The sequence below is a fragment of the Periplaneta americana genome, chromosome 17 (assembly GCF_040183065.1).
Source record: "Periplaneta americana isolate PAMFEO1 chromosome 17, P.americana_PAMFEO1_priV1, whole genome shotgun sequence".
NCBI lineage: Eukaryota > Metazoa > Arthropoda > Insecta > Blattodea > Blattidae > Periplaneta > Periplaneta americana.
Window position 1 is genome coordinate 102,332,999 of NC_091133.1, and position 26,388 is coordinate 102,359,386.

The 26,388-nt window shown below is 35.6% G+C and overlaps 1 protein-coding gene across 1 annotated transcript; it reads left to right on the forward strand.

Annotated features, from left to right (window-relative positions):
• The first annotated feature begins 22 nt into the window (after positions 1–22).
• Positions 23–24,982, forward strand: LOC138693023 (uncharacterized). Its single transcript, XM_069816542.1, has 13 exons — positions 23–103; positions 288–365; positions 9,534–9,857; positions 10,069–10,194; positions 11,721–11,832; positions 12,957–13,145; positions 13,370–13,549; positions 15,635–15,807; positions 16,265–16,375; positions 16,587–16,648; positions 17,921–17,980; positions 21,850–22,089; positions 23,578–24,982. Coding segments are annotated over exons 2-13 (2,031 nt in total). The 5' UTR covers positions 23–103; positions 288–363; the 3' UTR covers positions 24,030–24,982.
• The last annotated feature ends 1,406 nt before the right edge of the window (positions 24,983–26,388 follow it).

Here is a 26,388-nt window from a genome sequence, read left to right on the forward strand (position 1 = left end):
GAACAGTACAGCATTAAAATCATCGCCATCTTGTGTGGAGTGTCTGTTTCGATTTTCTTCCTTCCTCTGCCTTTCTCTCTCTTCGCCATTTTGCATCGTGAAGGTAGGAAGCAAAATATTGTCTCCGTTTTCAAGTGACATTATTGATGTATTTATTGAGTATTATGAAAGTCTAGTTACCGTTTTTGAATCTAGATTCTATGAAGATGAGATCTAAATAATTAGTATCAAATTCTTTCACGTATTTATGTAGTATATTATTTTATATGTATTGTACTTTATTTCAGGCTGATAGGCTCATTCGAACCTATTGTTATTTCTACTTTTACAAAAAAGGAAGACGTTAGAGAACAACAACTAACAATGTAAGTAATATGTGAATTTATGCATTTTAGGTTTGTGAATATTATTAACCACAGAAATGTGTATATGTCAAGATCGTGCATACAATGGCGGATAGTGATATCTCTCCAGATTATAGTGACTATTTCTTTCCTTTGTGGTAAATTCGAATTTTAGAATATTTGGAACGCAGCCCAAATTACTCAGCTATAGAACACAATTACACTATTTGGCATCCCAACTATTTATCAATTTTGGCATATACAGTACGTAATATTTCTGGAAATACTTGGAAGTATTGATTATCTTCTGCAGCATTGACGTAGCAGCCATTTTTATGATGATGACGTAAGTGCTATGACTAGTTCTTTTGTGATGCTTTGTTACTGAAAGCTTTTCATAACATGAATAATGATTTTTGTTTATAATATTGACATTTGTTTTCTATGCATGGTCTGGAGCTTATTTAATGAAACTGTACAGATGTGACATATGACATTTGTCAGTTACGACAAATTTGTGAATAGCCTATGTCACTTTTCATAAATATTGCAAGTTCCTCATACATGACAGGCAAAATATGTAAATTTTCAGACTTATTAACCCTGCAGTAGTTGCGTAGATCACAGTTGTGATCCATATTTTAAATTGTTATTTTTACATGTGGGCTAACTTTATTATTATTTTTTTTTTTAACTTTTTCTCGTTAATTATTACTCATTAACAGAGTATAATTGTATTTGGAGGCGAGGAAAGTTTTCACGGAGCATAATCGTGATCCAAAAAATGTACCAACTTAATTACGCGCAAAAAATATTTTCTTAACACTGTCAGTTAAGACAAACTGAGGGGGTAAAGAAAAATATAAAAGGAAAGTGAAGGTAATTCAGAGGTAAAACTGGAAACCTTGTTCGCAAAAGAACAAAGATGTGGTTTCCTTCCCCCCCCCCCCCTCCCCATCTTCATTACTCACTTCTGCTGCTCTAGTGTTCAATTGGGAATTAAGTTAGTTCTCTTTAATTCATTGAAAACTAGAGCGATTTCATGTGCTAAAATATTTTTAGGGACCTCTAAAATTACCATATATTTAATTTGCGAATAACGGGGTAATAGCTAAATAGGTGAAATAGCCTTCCGCTTTCTTGCCAAACCACCCTGCTGTGAACATACAAGTACAGTTAAAACACGTACAACATTGTCTGCGATGTTTAGAAATATATGTCTACGGCATGTAATATGCTATAATTAGACCTAGGATTTTAGGCGAAATGCCTATTTTTTCTGCAGGAATAAACTAACACTGCTGAAATAGCTTCACGTTTTGCATAAAATGTTACATTTGTAATGGGCTTTATGGTGCGTAATACCTATTTTCCCCCATTATGAGTTATTGTAAGGTTTTAGAGAAAAAAAAGTCTATTTCTGTTTTATTATTAATAAATTTATTCATTATTTAAGACATAATAAAATGAAGTTCCTAACCATATTTTTTTTTACCGCCTTTGTCACTATATAGCATAATACTTCATATTCACTAATTATTTGCATCGTTATAGCCTACTTCAGGTGCCTAAAAGTTGGTTAATGGCGTAAATGTCCTAAGTTTTTTTTCATGAATCATTATGGCATTAATACCCTAGTTTTTTTTATCATTTGGGCAAATTCGACGTGTCTATCTTATGTGATGAACTTGTGAGATCACTGTATATGTTAGGAAGAGAGTGAGACACTCTTGTAACGCAGGTATCTTGCGGCAACAGTGTATTAGGCAAGGCCCGTAAGACCATTGCTTTTTTCTTAACGTGGAATCCTCTAGAGAAGTTCCTCCTGTTTGACGCATAATAGTTATCTTCTGCCATCCCAATGGAGGAAGATAATCGAGACAATTCGAGCTTTAAAGAAAGGCTGGCAACCAACAGCCATGTATTTCAGTGTGGATCATCAGGGATCGCTTGTGATCTATGTACCACCACCACCACTTCATCCAACATGCGCGAAATATTGCGGTGACATCTAGTGATAACTCTGTAGTTGCATACGCATGAGCACTTACCGTTCGTTAGCTTTGCAATCGATTTCGTCCCCTCATGCTGAAGTTTACCTACAGTCGGTGACTCGGGAGAAGACTAGCGCGGAGTGAGGAAAAAGGGTGGTTAATAGATAACGTTACGACGACACGCGTAATATTTGTACTACTAGTAAGTAGTGCAAGTATTGCACTATTTTCGTAACATTATCAACTACCCATTTTCCTCGCTCCGCGCTCGTCTTCTCATGAGTCACCGACAGTAGTCGCATACGCATGAGCACTTAACGTTAGCTTCGTAATCGATGTCATATCCCCTCATGCTTAAGTTGACCTTTCGACCACGATTATGCAGTGTCGAATACACTACCTTTATAAAAGTAAAGCGCATGCGTTGAGTTTAATTACATGAACAAACTTGCAATCATTTTCAGACGGCTCAAAATCTTACTGCATTTACGCTTTAAATTTGATTGATTTTACGTGTACCTTAAAGAACTATTGCGGAGACCTCTGGTGAGAAATTATGTTATCTTGTTCGCATGAGCACATAAAAGGTTTCACAATCTTAATTGTCAACACGTCAGCTAATGGCCTCGAATGCTGCCGTCGTGTAACAGGGTTGACAGATTGTGATCAGTACTATTAATAGTCTCCCATTTGCGAATTGCATGTAACCTAAGGCTGCCTTAATTGTAATCCGAGAGGTTGTTTATTTAGGAATAAGTAGTTTCGTAGTATCGTCTTTAATTTTTCGGATTTGGAATTGAATGCAGTCCAATTGGGATAATCCCATAAAACTGTTTTGTCATTAATAACTCCCACACAATTATACACGACAACCTTTAACTTTTAAGTTCAAGAAAATTCTCCCAGACTTTGCGATATTTTCTCATATTTACAGTGTTCTCCCATTGTTCCATTAATATTATCAGTTAGCACGACTATTATAATAAAATATGTAAAACGAACCGCTAACAATAATGACGTATTTTGCGGCCTTACGACATTGACGTCACAATGCAAGATATTTTACTACAGAGATGAAGAGAATCCGAAGCATGTCGCAAAGATACTGCCAACAATGAACAACAGTGACTTCCGGTTTAAAAATGGTCTGAAAACTTATGTATAATACATTGTAAACATGTAAAAGGAAATCAAATGTAGCCTAATTTCGCCCTTTTGATTTTTGAGATAGCCTAAAGGGCGACTCTGCGACTTGTCAATTTTATTACTCGCAGATTGCCTCTCTTTCGTAACCTAAATTGCTATAAATCGCCTAATCTGACAACCCTGGTGAGTAATCAGGCCATGACTAACAAGGTCAGGCTACGGCGCGAATCGAAGTTACATGATTATCATGGTCTAGTCTTGGCCATCTTGACAATCGTCTAATATAAATACATGTTCAAAATTCAATAATAACAAAGCAATGGCTATATTAAACTCATGTTAAACATGGATTTATATATAAACTTGTTCAATGTTTACCTGTTATGACTAAGAATGTGACGTAGCGCCGTAGCCTGCCACGTAATCAGGTCAGTTGATGTCACACTAAAGCGGATCGTTAGCCACGAAAGCGGATGTCCTGTGCGTATCACAAAATTCATACTGTATGCTTCATCAAGAGTACAAATAGGAAATCAGAATTGTACAGTATTCTGTACTTGTATCACACAATGCCTCATATTTTGTACAGACACTAGAAGTAATTAGTGAGATACCTAATACAATTTAGTTCCATTTCATTACAATATACGCGGCTATAAAATCTGAAAGAAATCTAGAACATAATATGTGTGATTTATACGCACAATACTGCAAATCAATCCAAACTACGACTAAATGAAGAAACGACTAAGATTTTTAGCAGGCTGACTTCATGTAATGCCCTTACCTACGTGTATGTAGTGCTCTGTACGGATGAGCAGCCCTGAGACCGTCAAAGCCAAAAATTACGTGTATATGGAGCTTCACGCTACGTTTCTAACATCTTTACCCCTCTCCTTTTTTATTAGTTGTGCGGTGTCGAGTATTTCATATTAAAAGCTTGAGGTAGATTTATTTAAGTAAACATCTGTTTTCAGGCATGATCTTCAGTTGCTCGAAACGAAACTTTTTAGTCATAACATTTGCACGTGTATTTTATTTGTACAAACTTGTACAGTCCCAAGAAAAAACTTCCGGACTCTTGCTGGATCAAGATCAAAGTTTCAACAGCGTGATTCGCTCATTTCAAAGGAGAACTTACAGATTAATATGTATAATCAAAGACGAATATTAATGAATGTAAGTTACTGGAAGGTTTTCACAACATCGTCAGCAACTGCTTTACATTACGATGGCAGTGCGTTTTAGAAAAAAAAAAAACAGCTTCGTTGCACCATAAGTAACGTGTGTATTATGGGAATGTAGCGGCATATTCATGCACCTTTCTCTTCCCTCGCTTAGGTGTGATAAGCTCAGAAAAATTCCAGTCGGTGATTTTTAGTAGTGATGATACGTCATGTATTTACGTGAGTTCTTGTGCGATATTTATATCGTGCGCGAAACTACTAATCTCGAAATGGTTTTAGAATAGATTAATAGATTAGTATAAATTTTATAGCTGATAGGTAGGGTGTGATTATTTTATCTTGATTTCGATTAATATTTCGTAAAAAAAAACGACCAATTTCAAGCATATTTCGCACCCTGAAGAAATTTAAATAATAAAAAATTATTATTGAAATAATCTCTTTGAAACTAACAGAATATTGTTTGTATCATTAATTAAATTTGTAATTCAATTTCATTCGATTATGGGAGGATGACGGCACTGCCTTTTCGATCTCACGAAGGCAGTTGTTGCAGGAAGGAGAAATAACCCTTGTCTGCTTGCACTGTTCCCTGCATTTTTCATGCATAAAATTAAGTTTTTAACACATCTAGCATGTATCGTTTTAATATCAAAAAAAAAAAAAATCACACCCCTACTGATTGGTTATTGTCTAGTTGGCCACGGTTACTCCGTGTTGTGATAACCTGTTTAGACGTAATGCGCATACGCTAGATTGTACAATTATTCAGATACCATCTGAATTTGCAGAAATCGATAAGCCAACCTGCGTCGTGCGCGACGGCGCTTGCTAGCAATTTGCGTGGAGCACTTTACTGCGGAGATCTCTGGCGACAAATTCTGTATGGGTGTATGTTTCATGCGCGTCAGTTTTTATGCCCAGATGGCTCCACAATCGATGACTGAAGTCTCTAATTAATCCTGTTTATTTAATACTATGAATGCGCTTTCACCTGAGGGTACGTACACGTTGGAGCAACGATAAACGATAAAAGAAACTACCTAGCGACGCTTTGGTATTTATCAAAGAATCATGTGTTCATATCGGAGCAACGAGGACGCGGGAAGCGAACATTTTGATTTATCAGTAAAATATATTCTATGCATCCACTTAATGAAAGAAGATTGTAGGAAATATCAGCTGCTAAGTTCACGGTTAATATAACTTAAATACGTACAAAATTAAACCCGTTTCTCATCCCAAAGATAGTATAAATTCGTTGTGTTGTGATTGGTTCTTGTGATCACGTAACATATGACGAATAAATACACAACTGATCAATTTGCCATTATCTACAATAATTAATTTAATATGCCAAAATAATAATAAATCTATTAATATTCGGATATATTGATAACCACCGGTAATTATACAGATTAATATTATCTTAATCAGAGATCATATGAACGACAAGAGCGAAGAAAATGGAACTTTTCTTTTTCGTGTATCTTCGCTTTTATCGTTACTCCAATATGCACACCTCAATAACAATGCATGCTTCAATTCTCTCTGATATAGCATCGCTGCTGCTTTTATCGTTTATCGTCGCTCCAGCGTGTACGTACCTTAACACAAACTATGGTCCGTCAGTTTTTATGCCCAGATGGTTCCGCAATCGATGACTGAAGTCTCTAATTAAGCCTGTTTATTTAATACTATGAATGCGCTTTCACCTAACACAAACTATGGTCCGTAATCAAATTCGATCTGAATTTGTACAAATCAAATTTTACGTAAACTATAGAATCTAGAGCGTGTGTCTATTGCTTTTATTTGCAATAAGTTTGAGATCGATTGTAGAGCTATAAATATGCGTTTTCATTGGGAACATTTTGTAAAGAACTAGTGTTCCAAACATGTTCTACATGATACAGGACATAGCCCATGTACTTATGTATCTAGGAATATCACTTTTGTTGACGTACAAAATTTTGTCCAATATTATTTTGAGAAGATTAACTCCATACGTAGATGAAATTATTGGGGATCATCAGTGTGCTGTCAGGCGTAATAGATCAACTATTGATCAGATTTTTTGTACTCGACAGAATATTGGAGAAAAAATGGGAGTATAAGGGTACAGTACATCAGTTATTCATAGATTTAAAAAGGCATATGACTCTGTTAAGGAGAAGTTTTATATAATATTCTTATTGAATTTGGTATTCCCAAGAAACTAGTTCGATTAATTAAAATGTGTCTCAGTGAAACTTACAGCAGAGTCCGTATAGGCCAATTTCTATCTGATGCTTTTCCAATTCACTGTGGGCTAAAGCTAGGAGGTGCACGTTCACCTTTACTTTTTAACTTCGCTCTAGAATATGCCATTAGGAAAGTTCAGGATAACTGACAGGGTTTGGAATTGAACGGGTTACATCAGCTTCTTGTCTATGCGGATGACGTGAATATATTAGGAGAAAATTCAGAAACGCTTAAGGAAAACATGGGAATTTTACATGAAGCAAGTAAAGTGATAGGTTTGGAAGTAAATCCCGAAAAGACAAAGTATATGATTATGTCTCGTGACCAGAATATTGTACGAAATGGAAACATAAAAATTGGATATTTTGCAATTCATTTTGATTAATTTTCAGAAAAGTCTATGATATATAATACGAAATATTTATTTTTCAGTCAATGACTTTACTTTCCAGAAATTACTTTATAGAAAGTAAAGTCATTGACTGAAAATAAATATTTCGTATTATAAAAATTGGAGATTTATCCTTCGAAGAGGTTGAAAAATTCAAATATCTTGGAGCAACTGTAATAAATATAAATGACACTTGGGAGGAAATTAAACGCAGAATAAATATGGGAAATGCCTGTTATTATTCGGTTGAGAAGCTTTTGCCATCTAGTCTGTTAAAAAATCTGAAAGTTAGAATTTATAAAACAGTTATAATACCGGTTGTTCTGTATGGTTGTGAAACTTGGACTCTCACTTTGAGAGAGGAACAGAGATTAAGGGTGTTTGAGAATAAGGTTCTTAGGAAAATATTTTGGGCTAAGAGGGATGAAGTTACAGGAGAATGGAGAAAGTTACACAATGCAGAACTGCACACATTGTATTCTTCACCTGACATAATTAGGAACATTAAATCCAGACGTTTGAGATGGGCAGGGCATGTAGCACGTATGGGCGAATCCAGAAATGCATATAGAGTGTTAGTTGAGAGACCAGAGGGAATAAGACCTTTGAGGAGGCCGAGACGTAGATTGGAGGGTAATATTAAAATGGATTTGAGGGAGGTGGGATATGATAGGAACTGGATTAATCTTGCGATGACAGGCTTATGTGAGGGCGGCAATGAACCTGAGGGTTCCTTAAAACCCATTTGTAAGTAAGTACGTACGTATGTGTGTATCATACAATAGAGAGTTCTATACAGTTATAGAACAAGTTCCGTGCATCACTATGCAGCCGATAACTCATGTAATGCAACTTGAACATGTGGACACGTTTTCATGCAGCATGTGAACAAAGATGGAGGGATAGTTAACAGACCTTTAATTGAAGAAATGAGTGTGAAGATGTCTCTGGGATCCTTTGAATACGGATTTCAGGGACAGAAACATGCCTAAAGATACTTTGCGTGAAAATTTTTTTAATTTTTAATGTAGAGATCGGGGAAGTTGTGACAAAAACTGTCTTCAGTAAATTGATTTCTTTAATATTGATTGGTTGTATACCCCAAATGAATTTCCTTTCAGCAGAAAACTTTTTGTACTATATTATGTCTGTTTGTTCCACCCAGCCACCTACCATTTTTTCCACAATAACAGCACATGCAGCAGCTGCATAGACGAATAAAGTTTTTTCATTGAAAATGTCTTAACACAATGTTTATATATGTTCCAGTGTAAAAACACTCGTCACTTATTTTGTATGAAACAGATCTGCATGATATAAAAGTCTTACGCAGTTCCATACAAATGTTGTAATGCACCTTTAAGGAATTGATGCCATGTACGATACATATTTCTCACCAGTGGTTTCTGGAATAATGCGTGCGTGAATTATATCAGTGTATAAACAATTAAAGTTTTTAGAATGTAAAACTCGGGATTTGCTTAAGAGTAAATTTTTTTGTGCTGGAAGACCACTTAACTTGTACCACACGTCTCACTGCCATAAGCACATCCTCATGTAAGAGAGGTAGAGTTTTCTGTAGAAAGTGGATGTATATGTCACAATTCAGGCATAGTGGTAGCAAGATAGGACTACTGCTTATACAGACAAGCTTACCAAACTGATGATTGCAACAGTGTCCAGCAGCACAAGTATTGATTGCTGACAACTTGGTTATGTAGCAAGATACCGACCGTGTTGCCAGCCTCATACTGCGCCTGACAAAAATTGTTCACCTTGGCTCCCCAACTAATCTTTCCAGTTATCAAATTGAATTATTGAATATTCTGTGTATAATGATCGTACTTGCTATTAGTGATTATGTGTTACTTATTAAATGAGTTTCCATTGGATATTGCTATTTAATCTATGAAATTTCATGCTCATTGTTAGTGTAGTAATGTTTTTGTTCTGTGATTTTGGGGTATTTGTGAAGCTCCTGTAAAATCAATAGCAGTCCAATAGTGTTAATTCATTGCAATCCAAATTCCACTTTATTTTGTCAGAGATTATGTTTATTTATGGTTGCTTTGTTGCTTTCAGCAGGCTGAGTATTGTAGAATGTTGTGATATTCTGTGAAAGATATATTACATATCAGATGTAATAAACTCACAAACAGAAAAAATAAACTGGAGAATGTTTTAAAATTCGATGTGTGTAATGTATTAATTTTTAATTTAATTTTAGGGCATTCCGTGGAAATAACAGGTTCTCTGGTAATGGTGGAAGGAACGGATTCAGTGGGGGAAGCAATGGACGAAATGGCTTTGGTGGCAACAATAGCAAACCTGGATTTGGTGGAAGTCAAGGGAGAAATGGTTTTGGTAGTAACCCTGGAAGGAATGGTTTTGGAGGAGATCGCAAAGGTGCTATGGACCGCAGGGGAAGTGGTCCTGGGAGTCTAAAGGGAAAACAACCTGGTGGAGCACTCATCAAACCCCAGTGGGAAATGCATAGCCTTCGACCTTTTTCAAAGAACTTCTATGTGCCACATGAAAATGTGTCAACCAGGTCAGAATCTCATATTATTGTATTGAAGTGTTATGAGTCACTTGGAATATAGATCTTAGATTTTATTTTTTTGACGGCATTAATTTGACTAATATTTTCATATTAAATATAATCTTATGTGGCAGATAATCAGTTGCAGTAGTCTTGCTTTTGCTGTTTTGATTGTTGATGTTGGCTTGTATTATAACATTCTGTTGTATGTCCTTTTCAGATCTCATTATGATGTTGACAACTATCGTGTCAGAAACCAAATTACTTATAAAGGGAACAACATGCCAAATCCTATTCTGTGTTTTGAAGAAAGTAATTTTCCTGATTATGTGATGAAAGAAATCAGGTGAGTCATTTTTTCTCTGTGTTATTTAGTAATTGTGTCACCACGGTGGTCTAGTGGCTAGAGTGCTGGACTTATAATGCTATGGATCCTGGTTCGATTCCCGGTATGCCCCCGATTTATAACGAGTTGGCAAGCCTGTGGCCCAGGTAACATGGATTTTCTCCAAGAGCTCGGTTCCCCTGTGGCATTCCAACAAATCTCCATCTCATCTCATCGCATGTGTAGTGTATGGTGCACCCTGGGTAATGACTGTCGGTAAATTAGTCTATTCTACACAACTGGCTTCATATGGGTGGATGACTGAATAATCAAGTACCCGCCATTAGTAAAAAAAAAAAATGGTAATTTGTGTGAAGAGATTTATTAAATCTACATACTTAGACTTCAGCAAACAAAATTTGATACGGTAACTCAATCCCAAGAGAAAAAATGGAACTCTCTGCATCAAAATCCACAGTTAATTCCCGATTTACCACGAAAATCGTCTGTAGCTGCATTTAGATTGGCAAAGATTGGCAACAGGCCATGATTGTTTGGCCAAACACCTGCATAGAACTGGAATATATCAGTCCTCTAACTGTCCATTGTGCAACTCAAACCAAGAAATGGATTCGGAACACCTCAAAATCTGTGCTTCAGTGGCTGGCCATGATAATATCTGAAAAATATTGGAGTGCAAGAGGTCAAATGACTTTATTATCAAACGCCTGGCATTAGAAAACAACTTTTTAAATAACATTAGGAACTGTAAACTATGGTCACAATTTTTTTAAATGCCCATAGTGGTTTAGTCTTGCAACATCTAAATTTTATTTTTGACCTAATATTAATAAAACACTTTTGAGATCGGTTTTACATTTGCTTCCAGAAACTTATTCATATTAAGATATTTTATCTTATTTTCTTTAGTGTATAAAGAACAGGAATTTTACCTTTTTTCACCTGCAGCACAATTTTGATCACATCAAGCAACAATAAGTAGTGTGTCTTTTGGTTACCCGCATGGATAGAAATTTGTAATTTTGTGATGGTCTGCTGTTATGCATAAGAAAGAATCTTTGGAATTGTAGAGCCATCTGCCCTTTCTATTTATAATTACTAACGTCTGAATTAAGTTCAGTTGTCAAATTGAATTTTAGACGACTTTCAGCTCTCTGTTCGGCACATAAGACTGTTCTCACCTGTAGTTGTTCAGTCAACTGTCCCAAGACAGGTCTGAACCTCATATGTGATACCACTAAGGCATCAATCATAGGCAACTAGGCCAGGAGATAATAGGTTAGGATGGCCAGTTCCTTTTCCCCTTCATAGTATAGATCTAATTTTATATTGATATTTGGGACAAAGTTGGACATTTACTTGATTACTTGTCTTTAATAAATAATTCGAATTGGTGACATGATGGAATGTGTTCTAAAGTTGCTTTGTTCACTCTTACTCTTTGTAATTAGAACCCTTTCCTTTTGGTGAGAAATCTGACAGCTACCATTTAGTACATGCTATACTTTTTGTTTCTGATATTTCAGGAAATCCGGATTTAATGAGCCCACTTCCATCCAGGCACAAGGCTGGCCCATAGCCATGAGTGGTCGAGATATGGTTGGGATTGCACAGACTGGCTCAGGGAAAACATTAGCAGTAAGTTTGGTTTGTGATGTACATTATGTTAGTATTCTGTTTTGAAGGTTTTGTGAGTACTGTCTGCGCAACTTACCTAGGCAGCTGAGTTCCCTAGTGCTTTCTCACTGCCCCGTAACTATCTGCTAGCTACCTGACTATCGCTGCAGCAGTTGTACATACAGTTTAAAGTCTTTCAAGTAGAAGAGCTACAGGTCTGTTACAGGGGCGTACACAAGGGGAGGTTACTGAATTTGAACCCCCCTCCCCCTTAAACTTTAAAATAAAATTACATATATTTCATTACATTACTAACATACAAATAACTGTTGACGATATATATACACACGAGTATGTAATTATTGTGCAAGTATAATAATGACAAAAGCATTTTTATTGTACAAAATGAAACACACGTTAAAATTTGTTAAAAATTGAATGTCCTATTATAACATAGTATATTATTAATAAATATATCGTAACATAATAATAATAATAATAATAATACACAACTGTAAGTACAACGAACTCTTCAGTCACACTATTTTACCAGTCTCGTAGACCGTCATTCCCTCTCCTTCCTCACTTTTGCTAGAAGTGACCTCTCTATCTCTCGCGCATCTCACTTTTTAACTGTCCAGATAAGTTTCGCGGACAATAAGACTTAACAGTAGATGAAAATTTGACTTTGTTATTAAGAATAGTCTGACATGTGAAGTATACTTAATTTTCTGAGTTTTGTATTCTTAGTTCACATGTGCCTCAAAGTAAAAATCTTGCATAGATTTTGATTTGACTTTTTTTCGTGGCTTATAAGATGTAGAAAGCCGAACACTGAATTGCTGTATTCTGATATTCTGGAATCTGACTGTTGGAAGCATTACAAACTGTTATATTGACTAAACTGACTGCATTTATTAATTTTTAATGGTCTCAATGAATAAATGTCGTTTTTCTTCTAAACTTTCCTGTACAAAAATTAGTTTTATTTCATCGGCAGTGAAGAAGTGCAGTCTGTTCCTCTTCCTGAATAAAACACCATTGGATAATTTATACTTGCACAAGAGTAAATTTAGCTTACTTTTATATCAAAATTTACTTCACTAGTTCGTGACACTTAGTTATTGGTTTGTGTATTATTGCAGTATGTTTTGCCAGCTACTGTCCATATCAACAATCAAGAACGCCTAACTAGGGGAGATGGTCCTATCGCATTGATTCTCGCTCCCACAAGAGAGCTGGCACAGCAAATACAAAGTGTTGCCCAGGACTTTGGTTCCTCCACATATGTTCGCAACACCTGCATATTTGGGGGTGCCCCCAAGGGACCTCAGGTACGAAAAGTGTGAAGATACGTGTTTTGTGTGAAAGTAAATTACATCACGTCATTGTATTGGTTCAATAATTAGTGTATCAGTTATATATTCATTAGGTTTTCATTCAAATACTTAATTTTTATTATGAAAAAAGATTGAGTTCGAACTTTTCTTAGTCTTTATTGCTGTATTGTCTTTGTGCTATGGCAGAACATGGATAAAAATAATTGTATACTTTACAGGCTCGTGATTTGGAGCGTGGTGTTGAAATTGTTATTGCTACACCTGGTCGCCTGATTGATTTCTTGGAACGTGGTATCACCAATCTTCGTCGATGCACATATTTGGTACTGGATGAAGCTGATAGAATGCTTGATATGGGTTTTGAACCTCAGATTCGCAAGATACTTGAACAGATAAGGGTAAGGACGTATGATATACATCAACTTTACATTGAGATGTGTTATTTAAGGTCAAAAACAATTGTACAGGAGAATGTATATTATTGGAGACTTAAACTAATGGGAACAAAAATGAACTTTGGATAGATTTATATTGCTCTTATTTTGAAGCTTATTCCGTAACTATTAGACCTTTACTGTGCATTGATTCGAATTTTCTCTTAACAGCCCATTTCTGACATTGTAAAATTACTTGCCCAAACTAAAATGTGTCAAGTGAATATTGTATAGGATTACAATTTCCATTTTCACATTGATAGGTTTTGATATGTGGAAGAAAATCTTAAGGTTGGTTAAACTTATACACTCAGGGATAAAAAAAAAAAAAACCGGACTCTTAGTGTTCAAGGGCACTTCTTTTATGTCAGAAATTGTAAATAAAAGATCTAGTAGGTTATGAAATGTAATGGTTTTTAAGTGATAGAAAAGGACATTTGAAACAAAGGATCGTGTAATTAATCATAAATACACTATTAGAAAAAAACCAGTAACATTTTTTAGCTGTGGCTCAGATGTTTCGTGCTTGTAACATTGAAATCACATTTTTAGTAACGTGTGTTACTCCCTCAGCATTGGATAACTGCATCCATACTACTTGTCATGCCTTAATCAGGTTAGAAATGGCTTCTTGAGCAATGTCTTCCCGTGCTTCAAGAAGTGCTTGTCTTAACTCTATACGTTTTCTGGTGGTGGCTGCCTCTTTCTAATATGCTGTGCCAGCGTGTTCCACAAGTGCTCAATTGGAATCGTATCAGGACTCCTTGCTGACCATTGTAAAACACGAATCCCCATTTCTTGCGATAATCTCTGTAACGCGAGCAACGTATGGGCGTGCATTGTCGTGTATTAGAAGAAAACCATTGCCTATATATGGACCAAACATTTATTTATGTACCTATAAGCTCTTAGATTGCCATCTATGAAAACCAACTCCGTACGAGGATTCATACACACTCCTGCCCAAACCATCACTCCACCATCTCCAAATGGCGACCTCTCGGAAATACGGCATTGCGAAAATTGTTTCCCTCTCCAAATTCTTTCACGTCCATCAGGTGAGCGTAGATTGAAATGGGACTCGTCTGTAAACAGAACACAGCTCCACTGTTCATTTCTCCTGGCTTTATGATCCTGTGCAAAACTCAATCTTCGACGTGATGCATTCTGAGTAATCTGGGACCAGTTGCAGGTTTAGCTGATATCAGTCCACCTTTCTTCTAACTGTTTTTGGCCATGCATGCCAACAAACCATTGGGTTACCATTATAGCTGGCGCCTGTCTTCATTTTGAGTTGTGCATTGTGGACGACCCGAACCTGGTTTCCTGGTATATTCTTGTGTCTCTCTAAATGTGTTAGGGCATCCTGAATGGTACTTCTAGGCATATTCATGACATTTGCGATGTAACGTACACTGCGTGGATCATTTAGAGGAACTGCTGCAGCAATATCTTTGGGTCGCATTCTTTAAAAACATTAAACATAAAGAAGAAAAACACAGATACAAATTCTGTAGTAACTGAAACTTTCTACAAATAAATGGCATATCTCATAATAATGGCTTGCTTACACGAATCCATGGTAATGAAATGACCACAAATTGATGGATATTAAATTGCATGGCCTACTAAAACTGTGACTAGCATACATGTAATTTTCTTTTTATAAAACAAGTGTCCAGTTTTTTTGTCCCTGAGTGTATATTATTGGGATTAACAGTGGAATAACAGGTTTGCACATGAGTATATAACTTGTTACCATTTACTCAAAATAAATGAATTGCGATTCAGTATTTGAATTATACAAAATCATTATTACAGTCCCTTGTTAAACAATCAATCATTTATTATATTCCATAGATCTTATATGAGCAATGAAGCTTTAAGATGTGGAACAAGTCAAAATTTTACAATATTACAATTACAATTTTTACAGTATTTTACAATTTTTACAGTTTTACAATTTAGTAATTTTCTACAATGAGCATTAATTAAAAAAAATGATACCAATGACTCTTTGTCATGCTCACTTGTTACATCTATTTCCAGCCTGATCGACAGACATTGATGTGGTCTGCCACTTGGCCAAAAGAAGTTCGTAACTTGGCAGAGGAGTTTCTGACAGACTATATTCAGATCAACATTGGCTCCCTGCAGCCAGCAGCCAACCACAACATCCTGCAAATCGTGGATGTGTGCCAAGAGCACGAAAAAGTTGGAAAGTAAGTATTTTTACGTTATTTGACTGAGCTGTTATAGCAAAGTCTCCCCCCCCCCCCCCCAAATGGAAGCTGGGAAGCATGATATGAAGTACAAGTAAGAATCTTACTTTCCTTCATATTAAATGAAGAAACGCTAGGACATATTCTTGAATTTAGATGGTTGAAACATCTATATACATTAATATTTTACAAATGGATTCGGAACACCTCAAAATATGTGCTTCATTGGCTGGTCATGATAATATCTTTGAAAAATATTGGAGTGCAAGAGGTCAAATGACTTTGTCACCTGGCATTAGAAGACAACAACAACATTAATATTTTATTTTAATGAAGTCCACTTTCCTTATTATATTAACGCAAGTGGAAAGTATGTTGTGTTCAAACTAATACCTTGTTAAAATTAAAATTCTTCGTTGGAGGTCATTTAATTGGTAAATTTATTTTTTCTGTTCAGACTGAATTCGCTGCTGCAAGAAATCAGTTCCGAACGTGAGGGAAAAACTATAATTTTTGTGGAAACCAAGAGAAAAGTTGAAGATATCACAAGAAATATTCGCAGATGTGGGTGAGTGTTATTTTGTTTCTTTCATGAGCAGTATTTATTTCCTATGTGAAGTCACACTGCTTCTTTTATAGTATGAATGCAGTGTTGTAATTTCTGTGAAGGAACAATAGTTAATGAGAGTGCTGGTCAGTACATACTGTTGTCACATAGGCCCTATACATTGGAGCTCCTTGGTGTATTGCTACATTATAATACTGATTTATTGTTGCAGATACCCAGCTGTGTGCATGCATGGAGACAAATCACAGCAAGAAAGAGATTATGTTTTGAGAGGTAAGTTTACTATAATGTGTACACTGTTATCAAATTGCGATAATTTGATTAAAAAAAGAAACTACAAAATTGTACCAAAATTCATTCAATAAATTTGTTTCTTACTGGTATTTACTTATTGTATTGCCAATGACGCGTGTCATTTTGCTTGTACTGTTCTAGGTGTACTGTATTTACTAACGGATTATTATTAGATAATATGAAATTAAAATCATATAGGTCGCGCTGTTTGGGTATGAAATAGAGAAATCAAGTAGTTCTTAAAGGAACTCCACAGTCATTCTTTCACTGCTTTCTTAGGAAGTTAGCATAATTGGGGTAGATATCACTAATAATATCTCTTTAAGCTGATGGGCCGAGTTCTAACATTTTGGTGTGTTGTAATCGCGTAAATACGGTACTTTGGACAGTGTTTTTATCACGAACCTGGCAGAAAACAACTACTGAAGCCCACATAACCAGTAAATTATATAGTCCTAATAACTTAATTTTTCTCATACTATCGTGTATTACCAAATAGACCCTAGAACTATTGTATCAAGAAATGTAATTTGTGTTAGTATTCTTTGTCATTTAGGCAGTCTGCAATGGCAGAAAGAATGTTAAAATTTTAAAGAACAGCAGTAAATGATATTGATATCTGAAGGAAAAGAAAAGTTTGTGAAGTTACAAGCGTAGATTGTACTCGCGCAGTAGAGGTTTGAGGTCATTATACATTGTTGCTTTTCGTATTTCTTCTAAGAATTCTCTCTTTGTTAATTATTTAATTTCCTAATTCTCTCTTTGTTAATTATTTAATTTCCTGTGCTATGTTACATATTGGTACTGCTTCCTTTTTGGGAAATTTTAGTTTCTCTTTTGATCAGAATTAGGAATTCCATTGTGCTTAAGTCATAAATGAGATTGGCTTTTTTTTTTTTAGCACATCCCTTACTGAAGTAGTAGTTTATGGGATATTTTGTTTTCTCTCTACTCTTCTTCTGAACAATTGGGCAGATTGTTTATTCACTATTTACGCATCAGTGTACATGCGAAATATTCAGTGAATATCGAAAGTTGTCTTTGAAAGATAACAAAATAGTAATTGTAATTAACTTTCAGATTATGTTTAGGTATGAGGAAAGTATTTAATTCGTTATATAAAAAATATCCTTCACACAATTGAATGTAAATTTGTAATAACTTTTAATCACTATTGCGAAAGTTTGAGAAAGTTAATATACTTTGAAACCCACCTTTTAATTTCTAATTTGGCATGCATTTTCTTTTCAGAATTCCGCAATGGAAAGTCACCCATCCTGGTGGCCACGGATGTGGCTGCTCGTGGTCTAGGTCAGTCTTACTTCCCAACATAAGTGTCCCTTGCCTCACTTGATGAGGCTCGTGAGTATTTGGTATTTTGCTTGGCGTAATAATGGTAAGGCACCAGGTAAATGCAGTACGATAGTCCAGACTGGTTGATAATAATTTAAATAAGAGTGGAGCATTTGATGGAAGTCGTACTTTCAGCTTCAGTTGCTTGAGTTGATATGACGGAGTATTTTGGTCTCGGAAACCATCATACCATGATTAAAGGGAATATTAATGATTTGTTGTCTCTGGATGCATTGAAATAATCATAAGATTGGTATTTATTAATTTCTATTCATGTCGATTTCTCAGTTTTGTAGAATGGTATGTTATTGCCATTTAGTACCTAGTTCCATCTTTGTTTCAGTGATATTGGTTAGTGTGTTAATGTGTGATTCTGTTGCAAAGAAACGTGAGGTTCTTTTGAATTTTAAGAGTGGAATGTTATAACTTAAACTATACTTCACACAAATAGAGCAAAAGAAAATTTCAATAATATATGTTGTTTCATATTTTGATACCTTTGGAGTGATAGGTCTAATATTGTAGAAAGGAATTTAGGTACAACTCAAAGTTGCTGAAGGAAGAGGCTAGGAAGATTTACAGCATTACTGTTGAAAAGTGTTGAATTGAGATATCAGTGCTGGCATATGGAGGGCATGTAGGAAATAAGGTGCAGGGCCATTATTAGAGATACAGTAGTTGTGTGTTCACAAGAAAAAAAATGAAATAATACCAGAGACGGAAAGAAGAGAAGAAGAAACATGTAGCATATAATAGTATACCAAGGAGTCTGTGGGATTGGAGATTCTAGTTACTTTTATTATCTTCATTATGGGGGGAAGAGGCATCTATAAGAAGAAAGTGAGATAAAGTGAAGGTAGAATATCGTAGGTTTTCTTATTTCCATACATCTATATCTATACGAGACAAGCTTATTAAGAAGATTACCATCCAAGCACTGTAGTTGGAAAAATTATAACATGGCGGTACCATCAAGCAATGAGACATTCATATGAGAGAAAATTAAAGTGTTGCATATAAGGGATGGGGGATTTTTGTACATTTTTTATAAGGGATGTCTCATGTACAGGTGTCTGTAGACTATAGGCATAATTTCAGAACATTACACTACACTAAATAATGCTACAGGAAACAGAAGCAATTGGAAATTACCTTCTGTGGTTTTTCCTTTTTAAGCTTAGGAACTTTTGTACCACGAATATGTTCAGTGTCGGAATTTCCGTAATCGGAAGACTCTTTGTAATGTTATTCTTTTGCCTTTGTACTTTGTTTGGCATTTACACTCCGAATTTTTAGTGCTGTACTAGAGAAATTTATTTTTTTGGGTTTGGTGAGAGGAAGGAGAAGATTCAGAATCTGTATGAGCGAACAATGAATTCATTTGTTTAAAAAATTTTTCTCCATATTTTTTTCGGAATAGGTGAAGTTACATTTTGGTTAATTTTTTTTGTGTTGGTATGGGAATTTGTAATTGACTCTGTGTGTAGAATTATTGTCTTGGGTGCGTGTTCTGAAAATAAGGATGTCTTATGGACACCCTGTGTGTTTCCACTATTAATCAGTCTGGTATGTGTTTGTGTTCCTTTTGTTCTAGAGGCACATGCGAGATGATAGAAACTCTGTAACATCTGGCAGTGCCTCTGCACACTCTCACTTTAGAACCGGTTGCACGCTGACGTTGGCAGCGTTGCGTGCTGCTGATAAAAAGGTCTCCCCATTGGCCAAGTTGACAGTTGGCAGGCCTGCCCACAATGGGCTCCACAGTGAATAATGAAAGGGAGTTGATGAGACCGAGAGAGTACGAAGCAAATGGGCACCTACAAGTCACTATCTATTGCTGCTTCCTGACACAGCAAGCAAAGTACAACTGGGAAATTGGAATTTAACCTCCAGTGCAAGTTTCACATTTGGTTTGTTGAGTCTCACCCAACTAGTTTTTTAAAAATATATGGAAATTACAGGCTTTTATGGACGTGTTCAGAAAACATTTACACTATCAACTTAAATATTGGGATGTGATTTTAGAATGATATATTTAGTCCAGTTTTTACCTGAAACTTCCAGATATTTGAAGATTTGATCAAAACTACTGTAAATTCTGTGTGAGTTAGCTACAAACCATTTTATTCTAACCTCCCTACGTGAAAATATTTTTTCGAGTAAACGTAATTTTCTGAGACATTGCTGTCTTACTATTAGTTCTTTCAGTGTGTAATTGGCATAACAGATTTAAAAAATTGCTTTGACGTTAAAGTGTTGTTCTATTTTATTTAAGTACTAAGAAATTTTTAAAATTTTAAATAAATTCGATTGCATATAACTACTGGAGGTTATTTTTCCAGAGTGTAAATAGAGTAGTTAACATCAGCGAGAGTACTTGCATATTAGCCTCTTCAAGTTCAACTGCAAGAAACAGGAGATATTTCTTTGAGGAAAAGTCATAATTCTCATGCACACAGGTTTGTATGTAGTCTTAAAACTGGCTGATGTGTCCAGTGAGGGCATTGTGTGGTAAGTACCATTGCAAGACAAAGGGGTGTGCTGTAACTTTTTATTATTGTGAATATTACTAATTTTCACAATTTTTTTTACCTGAAAGCAATTATCGTGGCTCAGAAATATATGCAAAGGCAAATACTGAAAAATATAACAATTTTCGAAAATACATCATACATATGATATAATTTTATTACAAATTAATAAACAGACAATGCTAATGAATCCTTATTTTCTTCTTATGTAGAATGTATTGAAAGTCGTACTTTTCTGAAAGCAATTATTTATCTGTCGTAAAGGAATTTTCTTTTACAATGCATTGCAGGTACCCACATAACACAGAAATGGAGAATACGTTTACGAAATACCTGCCATGGCAGGCCAGTGACTAGAGCACTAGTCTTACAATCTTGTGGACCCGGGTTCGATCCCTGGTATACCACCAATTTATAATTTATTGGGCAAGGCTGTGGTCGAGGTAACGTGGGTTTTTCCAGAGTGCTCATTTAAGTACGCGTCAAGTATTATGCATGAGTAACCACAACTGTATCACAAAATGCTGCTTGCCTATGTGATTTTAAAAAATTACAGGTGTAGTAAAAAGTGTGACTTGTCTGTAGGAAGAGATAGTCACACATAAAATATTACTCCCCTCACCCCCACAGTTGAATTCATTCTTTGATCAAGGCATAATTACCATAGATTTTCACTTACGCAAATGTACAAGAAAATTATATGTTACATGTACAGTATTTTGCATATAAATCTGGAGTCAAGTGGGGATTTAGATAAATATAAATTTGTAGCAGAATTGAGTAACTTCAATAGAGGTTGAAGTTTTTGTTTGCCGTATTTTCGCTATTATTTATTTGTCCAACTTATTATCCACAGTTGTCAAATTAAATACCAATAGTTATTTCATATAGTAGTTTTTCTCCCAATTCCGCGGTTTCATTTTATTAAATTTTGAAGGAATTTTGTAGTTTGAAGCACACCTCTGCAAGATCTCCCCAAAAATATGCCCATTGTTTTGTTTTCTCAAATATAAACTAGGTGGATTCCAAGAATCCATTGTTGGGGTTGTTTTACTATTTTATTTTTTAATCTATGACAAAACAATTTACAATTTGGCATGCAAATGATATAATTCAAAAGCTTATTGATTATGCTTACATTATGCATATCATCTAGTACGCAGTTAATTTGGTTGCTTTTTTTTTTTTTTCTCTCCCTCCTCTAAATCTCCAATATTTGAGTCTACATTACATTGGGCAATATTAGCCATGTTCTCTGTACATCTGTTTAATATTGGTTTTTCTTATGGGTATTAGATGTGGATGGTATTAAGTTTGTGATCAACTTTGACTACCCCAACTCGTCTGAAGATTACATTCACCGAATTGGACGCACAGGACGTTGTCAGATGACAGGGACCTCATATGCCTTCTTCACACCTGGCAACAGTCGTCAGGCTAGAGACCTTGTCGCTGTTTTGAGAGAGGCTAACCAAGTTGTTAATCCAAAACTGGTTGAAATGGCTGGCAGGAATGGATTTGGAGGACGTGGTGATCGTAAGTATAAATTACTTAGTACCAAGCTTACAGAAATACTGTCTGCATGACCAGTTAATATTTTTGACAAAAGTTGTTTGTGGCTTGCCTATAAAATGTTAGATTTAGAAGTCAAGAAAATTACAGATCACCTCTAACAGCAGGAGCTGATTGTAGTGTTACAAGGTACATATACTATATTGCATCTGTAACAAAGATAACAAATTACATGCAAATAAATGAAACGTAAAAAGTAATTCATCTTATAAACTAAGTGTCCTTGATTCACAATCTTTATTGATTTTTCTGACAGTTGTTTGGTTGACTTCTTATCTCGAATATTTTACTGGAATCTTACTTTTACACTAGCGAACTTTTTTTTATACTCGACATATTTTGTGAGCATGGATGTTTGTGAAATAAGGTCGCAGGTCAAGTGAAGCGAATCTGCAAACAAAATATTTTTAATGTGTGCGTGTCTTTCACTTTTTAGACATCCATTTGTCCTTGTTAATATGGAGACAATTCCCCCAACTTCTCCATTACTGCAATCTACCTCATTATAATAGTGAAACTTATTACGTGAAAAACAGCTGATTTTGTAGCTTAGTGGTAGAACATTGGTAAAACATTGACTTCAGACTGAGAGATCCCTGATTTAAACATGGCTGTCTCCTATTTTTAAATTATATTTAGTTCTTGTTTCGTATAATTGTCAATAAAGTGGTTGTTGAAACTATATGACTTGTGTACGTTTTGTAACCAAAAGTAATTGGTTTTAAAATTAGGACTGCTATTGAACCACTTCATTGATTGGAATTACTTTTGTGTGACATCTGGCGGGAAACAGTTGACACAAACCCTTGAAAGTCAGTATTAAAAATAATTTTTGCACTAATGTCGGAAGTACTTTTCACATGCTGCCATATAATAATCAATTTTTAACTTGGCTTGCCTAGCATTTAAAAAATCTACCTTTATGAATGACCATCTAAAAATAAAAGTATGTGTTAGGTATTTGTTGAGAAATATTTATAGAAGTCTGATATTTAAAGAAAACAATTGTCTTCAAAGATAAATGCCCCATCAGAAAAGAAATTGCAATTAATTAATATAATAGAGTAATTGAACAAGCATCTCACTTTGGTTACTATGTCTTACTTAACAGAGATAGAGACCTACAACTAAATGTAAATGTCGATAGATACGTGGTACAACACATTGAAACGAATGTTACATGAAAAGATCAGGGAAGACACACAGCGTAAATTTGTTTGTCATGGCTGTACCTACTGTCCTATTTGGCTGTGAAATGTGGGTTGTAACCTGCAGAAACTATCAATGTAGAACAGCTGCATATGTGATGTAACTTTGATCAGTGAAAGGCATGCAAAATGTAGTGAATTCTGCTATACAGGTTCTCCAAGACAAAAAATGGAATTCAACTGTGCAAGGCTAGCAGAAAGACAAATTAATTGGACATTATGTGGAATTATCTGTATTTTGCAGGTCGTGGCTTTGGACGCCAGCAGAATGGATTTGGAGGCCCAAAGAGGTGGGAAAGCAAGAACAACAGTAGCAGCTTTGCAGGAAAGATGAAGGGACCTGACATGCCGAACAGAAATAAGCCATCTCGTTTCTCAGCAATTGGAAAGCCTCCCCAGCCACAAGTAGGGAACAGTTATGGCTATGGCCAGAGGATGGGTGGAGAGAATAAGTTCAGTGTTCCACCACCACCACCTCCAACAGGTGACAGTTGGGCCAAGCAGTTTTCACAGCCACCCAAGACAAATAGCACCACTCCCACGAGCAATCTCCCCAAGCCAAGCAAACCTGTTCTTAGTGTCAAAGAGATGTGCACTGTTCAGGGAATGGCTGTTCCAGGTAGTAATGGTGCCTATAATTACCAGGCATTCTTGAATGCTTTTGGACCTGCTCAAATGCAGACTGTGCAGCAGTAGACAAATCAAATACCTGTTAGGCATATATAAAGTACAACCCTAATCTCAGATGAACTAAATCAAACAAGGGTGTCTGTACAAATTTTATATGTAAAGATGGATGTACTTTCCAAAATCTTTACGGTCCTGATTAGGAGAAAGACTGGATTTTTTGTACAATAATACTCGCTGGCCTGTACATAGCGTCCTAGTTTATCACTAAACACGTGGAGGTGGTGCAAGATGGTAAATCCTGCCTATTCTGAAGATTGCCAGTTTTATGGAGCCTGAATCATAGATTGTGATACTTGATGCAGTTGTTTTTCTTGTTTTTATGGTGAATGCTTCCTCCAGGTTGATCTGTACCCGGCCCGGCAAAGAGTTTGAGAGAGACTGAGTGGAACATGACAACTTCGGAGCCCATTTTGAGAATGAGCCAATAGAAGATAGTTTCAGTAAATATCACTGTTAATGGCACAAATAAATTCCGGAAGCATTTTATATTTCTACTTAATGTCATTCCATTATGTTTTATGTGCTTGTGATGTCAGTGGATATAATTTCAATTTCAGTATTGCCACGTGGTTGTTGTAAATTGGTCGTGGTTGCCAGACCCAAAATCCAACTGTGGTTTTCTAAGTTAATGTAATTTATTTATTTAAGTTACACCTCTTACAAGTTCTGTCATTATTCATACATCTTGTCGCATTTAAAAAAGTTTATCATGAAAAGTTGTAAATAAATTCGATATCATTACATTCTTTCATCTTCATTAAATTCACGTCTTATAAGAATTTTTAATTCTAGGTCTACACAACCCCTTTTAATTTGATGGGTGATTGTAGATTACTTCAGATTTTGAAGTGTGATACATGTAGCATATATTATGTATGCTCTATATTTTTCATCTCTTATGTTACGTGAATGTTCTGTTGTATTTGAAGTAGCTAGTCAAAATAAAAGTAATAAACCTCTTCGTTATCTTACATTTTACCTTTATTGACATCCTGTCCTCATTTTTCCAGAGTTGTTATTTTTATGTGGTTAAATAATTTTGAAATGAGCTCTTTGTGATCTTATATCTCGAGTTTAGTTACCGTATACCCTAAATCATATACATATAGAGTATAAGACATATATTGCTTGTTGCATAAATGACTGTGGGAGGCCAGTAGGCAAACTAAAGCATGAACATTGTGTAGGAGATGGATTGTATTGCATGATGCAGCACCAATGCTTGAAATCAGCAGTCATTTGTGCAACGAGTAATACATTGCCTACATCAGGGCTGGGCACCGGGAGTGAATCCAAACTCTAAATGGGTACGCTATGGCTTCCTGTGAGCGAGTAGAATTCTATCTTTGTGCTCATACCTGACCTACATGAAAGAGTATTACCACAGTCTAGTAGTATATACAGTCGCGAAGCTCGATACGTAGTAAATATGCAAACATTAGATAGTTGCTCACCACTAGGATCGCTAATACCGTCTCATTACAATCAATGCAAAATAGAACCGTTACAGTCTATTGTTTCTAGCACCCTCAAAACTCAACCTTCGTGACTGTATATAGTAGACTGTGGTATTACAATCCATGAAGTGGGATTTGCAATACGTATATTAAAAAAAAAAATTTATTCATTGGTCTTTGACATGAATGCATGCACAAAACGTGTAACTGCAAAAAGTTCATACAAGATCGGCATTACATATAGGTGGGTAAATAATAATAGGTGCTTATGAAGATGATTCTTTACTACTGGTTTGCTGTCCTGTATTGCATTAAAGCATCGGGGGAACCTTCACCCACGCGGTGTAGGTGTAACTTGTGTACTTGTCCCCTTAGTAGTACAGTCTGTTTTAATGCATTATTATTGGTAGGTTGACTGGTCATAGCTTATTTCATTCCGTTCATTAGATGTAAGTCTGACAGCAATTTGAATTTATATATTCAGAATCCTAATTCTACAGATATTGTACGCAATCATAGGGATTTCCTTACACGTATATAAAAACGTATGGGAGGGAAGACTGCTTCCTGTAGAAACGGTAAATTGATTTTAACGGTAACATGGAATACCCTTTTAATGTTCTGAGGTCTTGGATTTTGATGGAAGGTTAATGTTACATTAATGACTGATTTGGTCATAAAGATAGTGGAAGAAATTTTTGCATTGATAACAGGAATTAAGTGGCATTCTTGATGTGAACTCTGCAAGAAAAAAGAATGAGTATAACAATTGTTTTTCCTCTCACATCGTTGAGATGTACTGCCTGATAATAGATATACACAAGACCGTCTCCATTACTGAAATACAGATATTAGCCAGAACCTCAATCAAATATACGCTCAACATTAATATACAGTAGTTCTGTCCC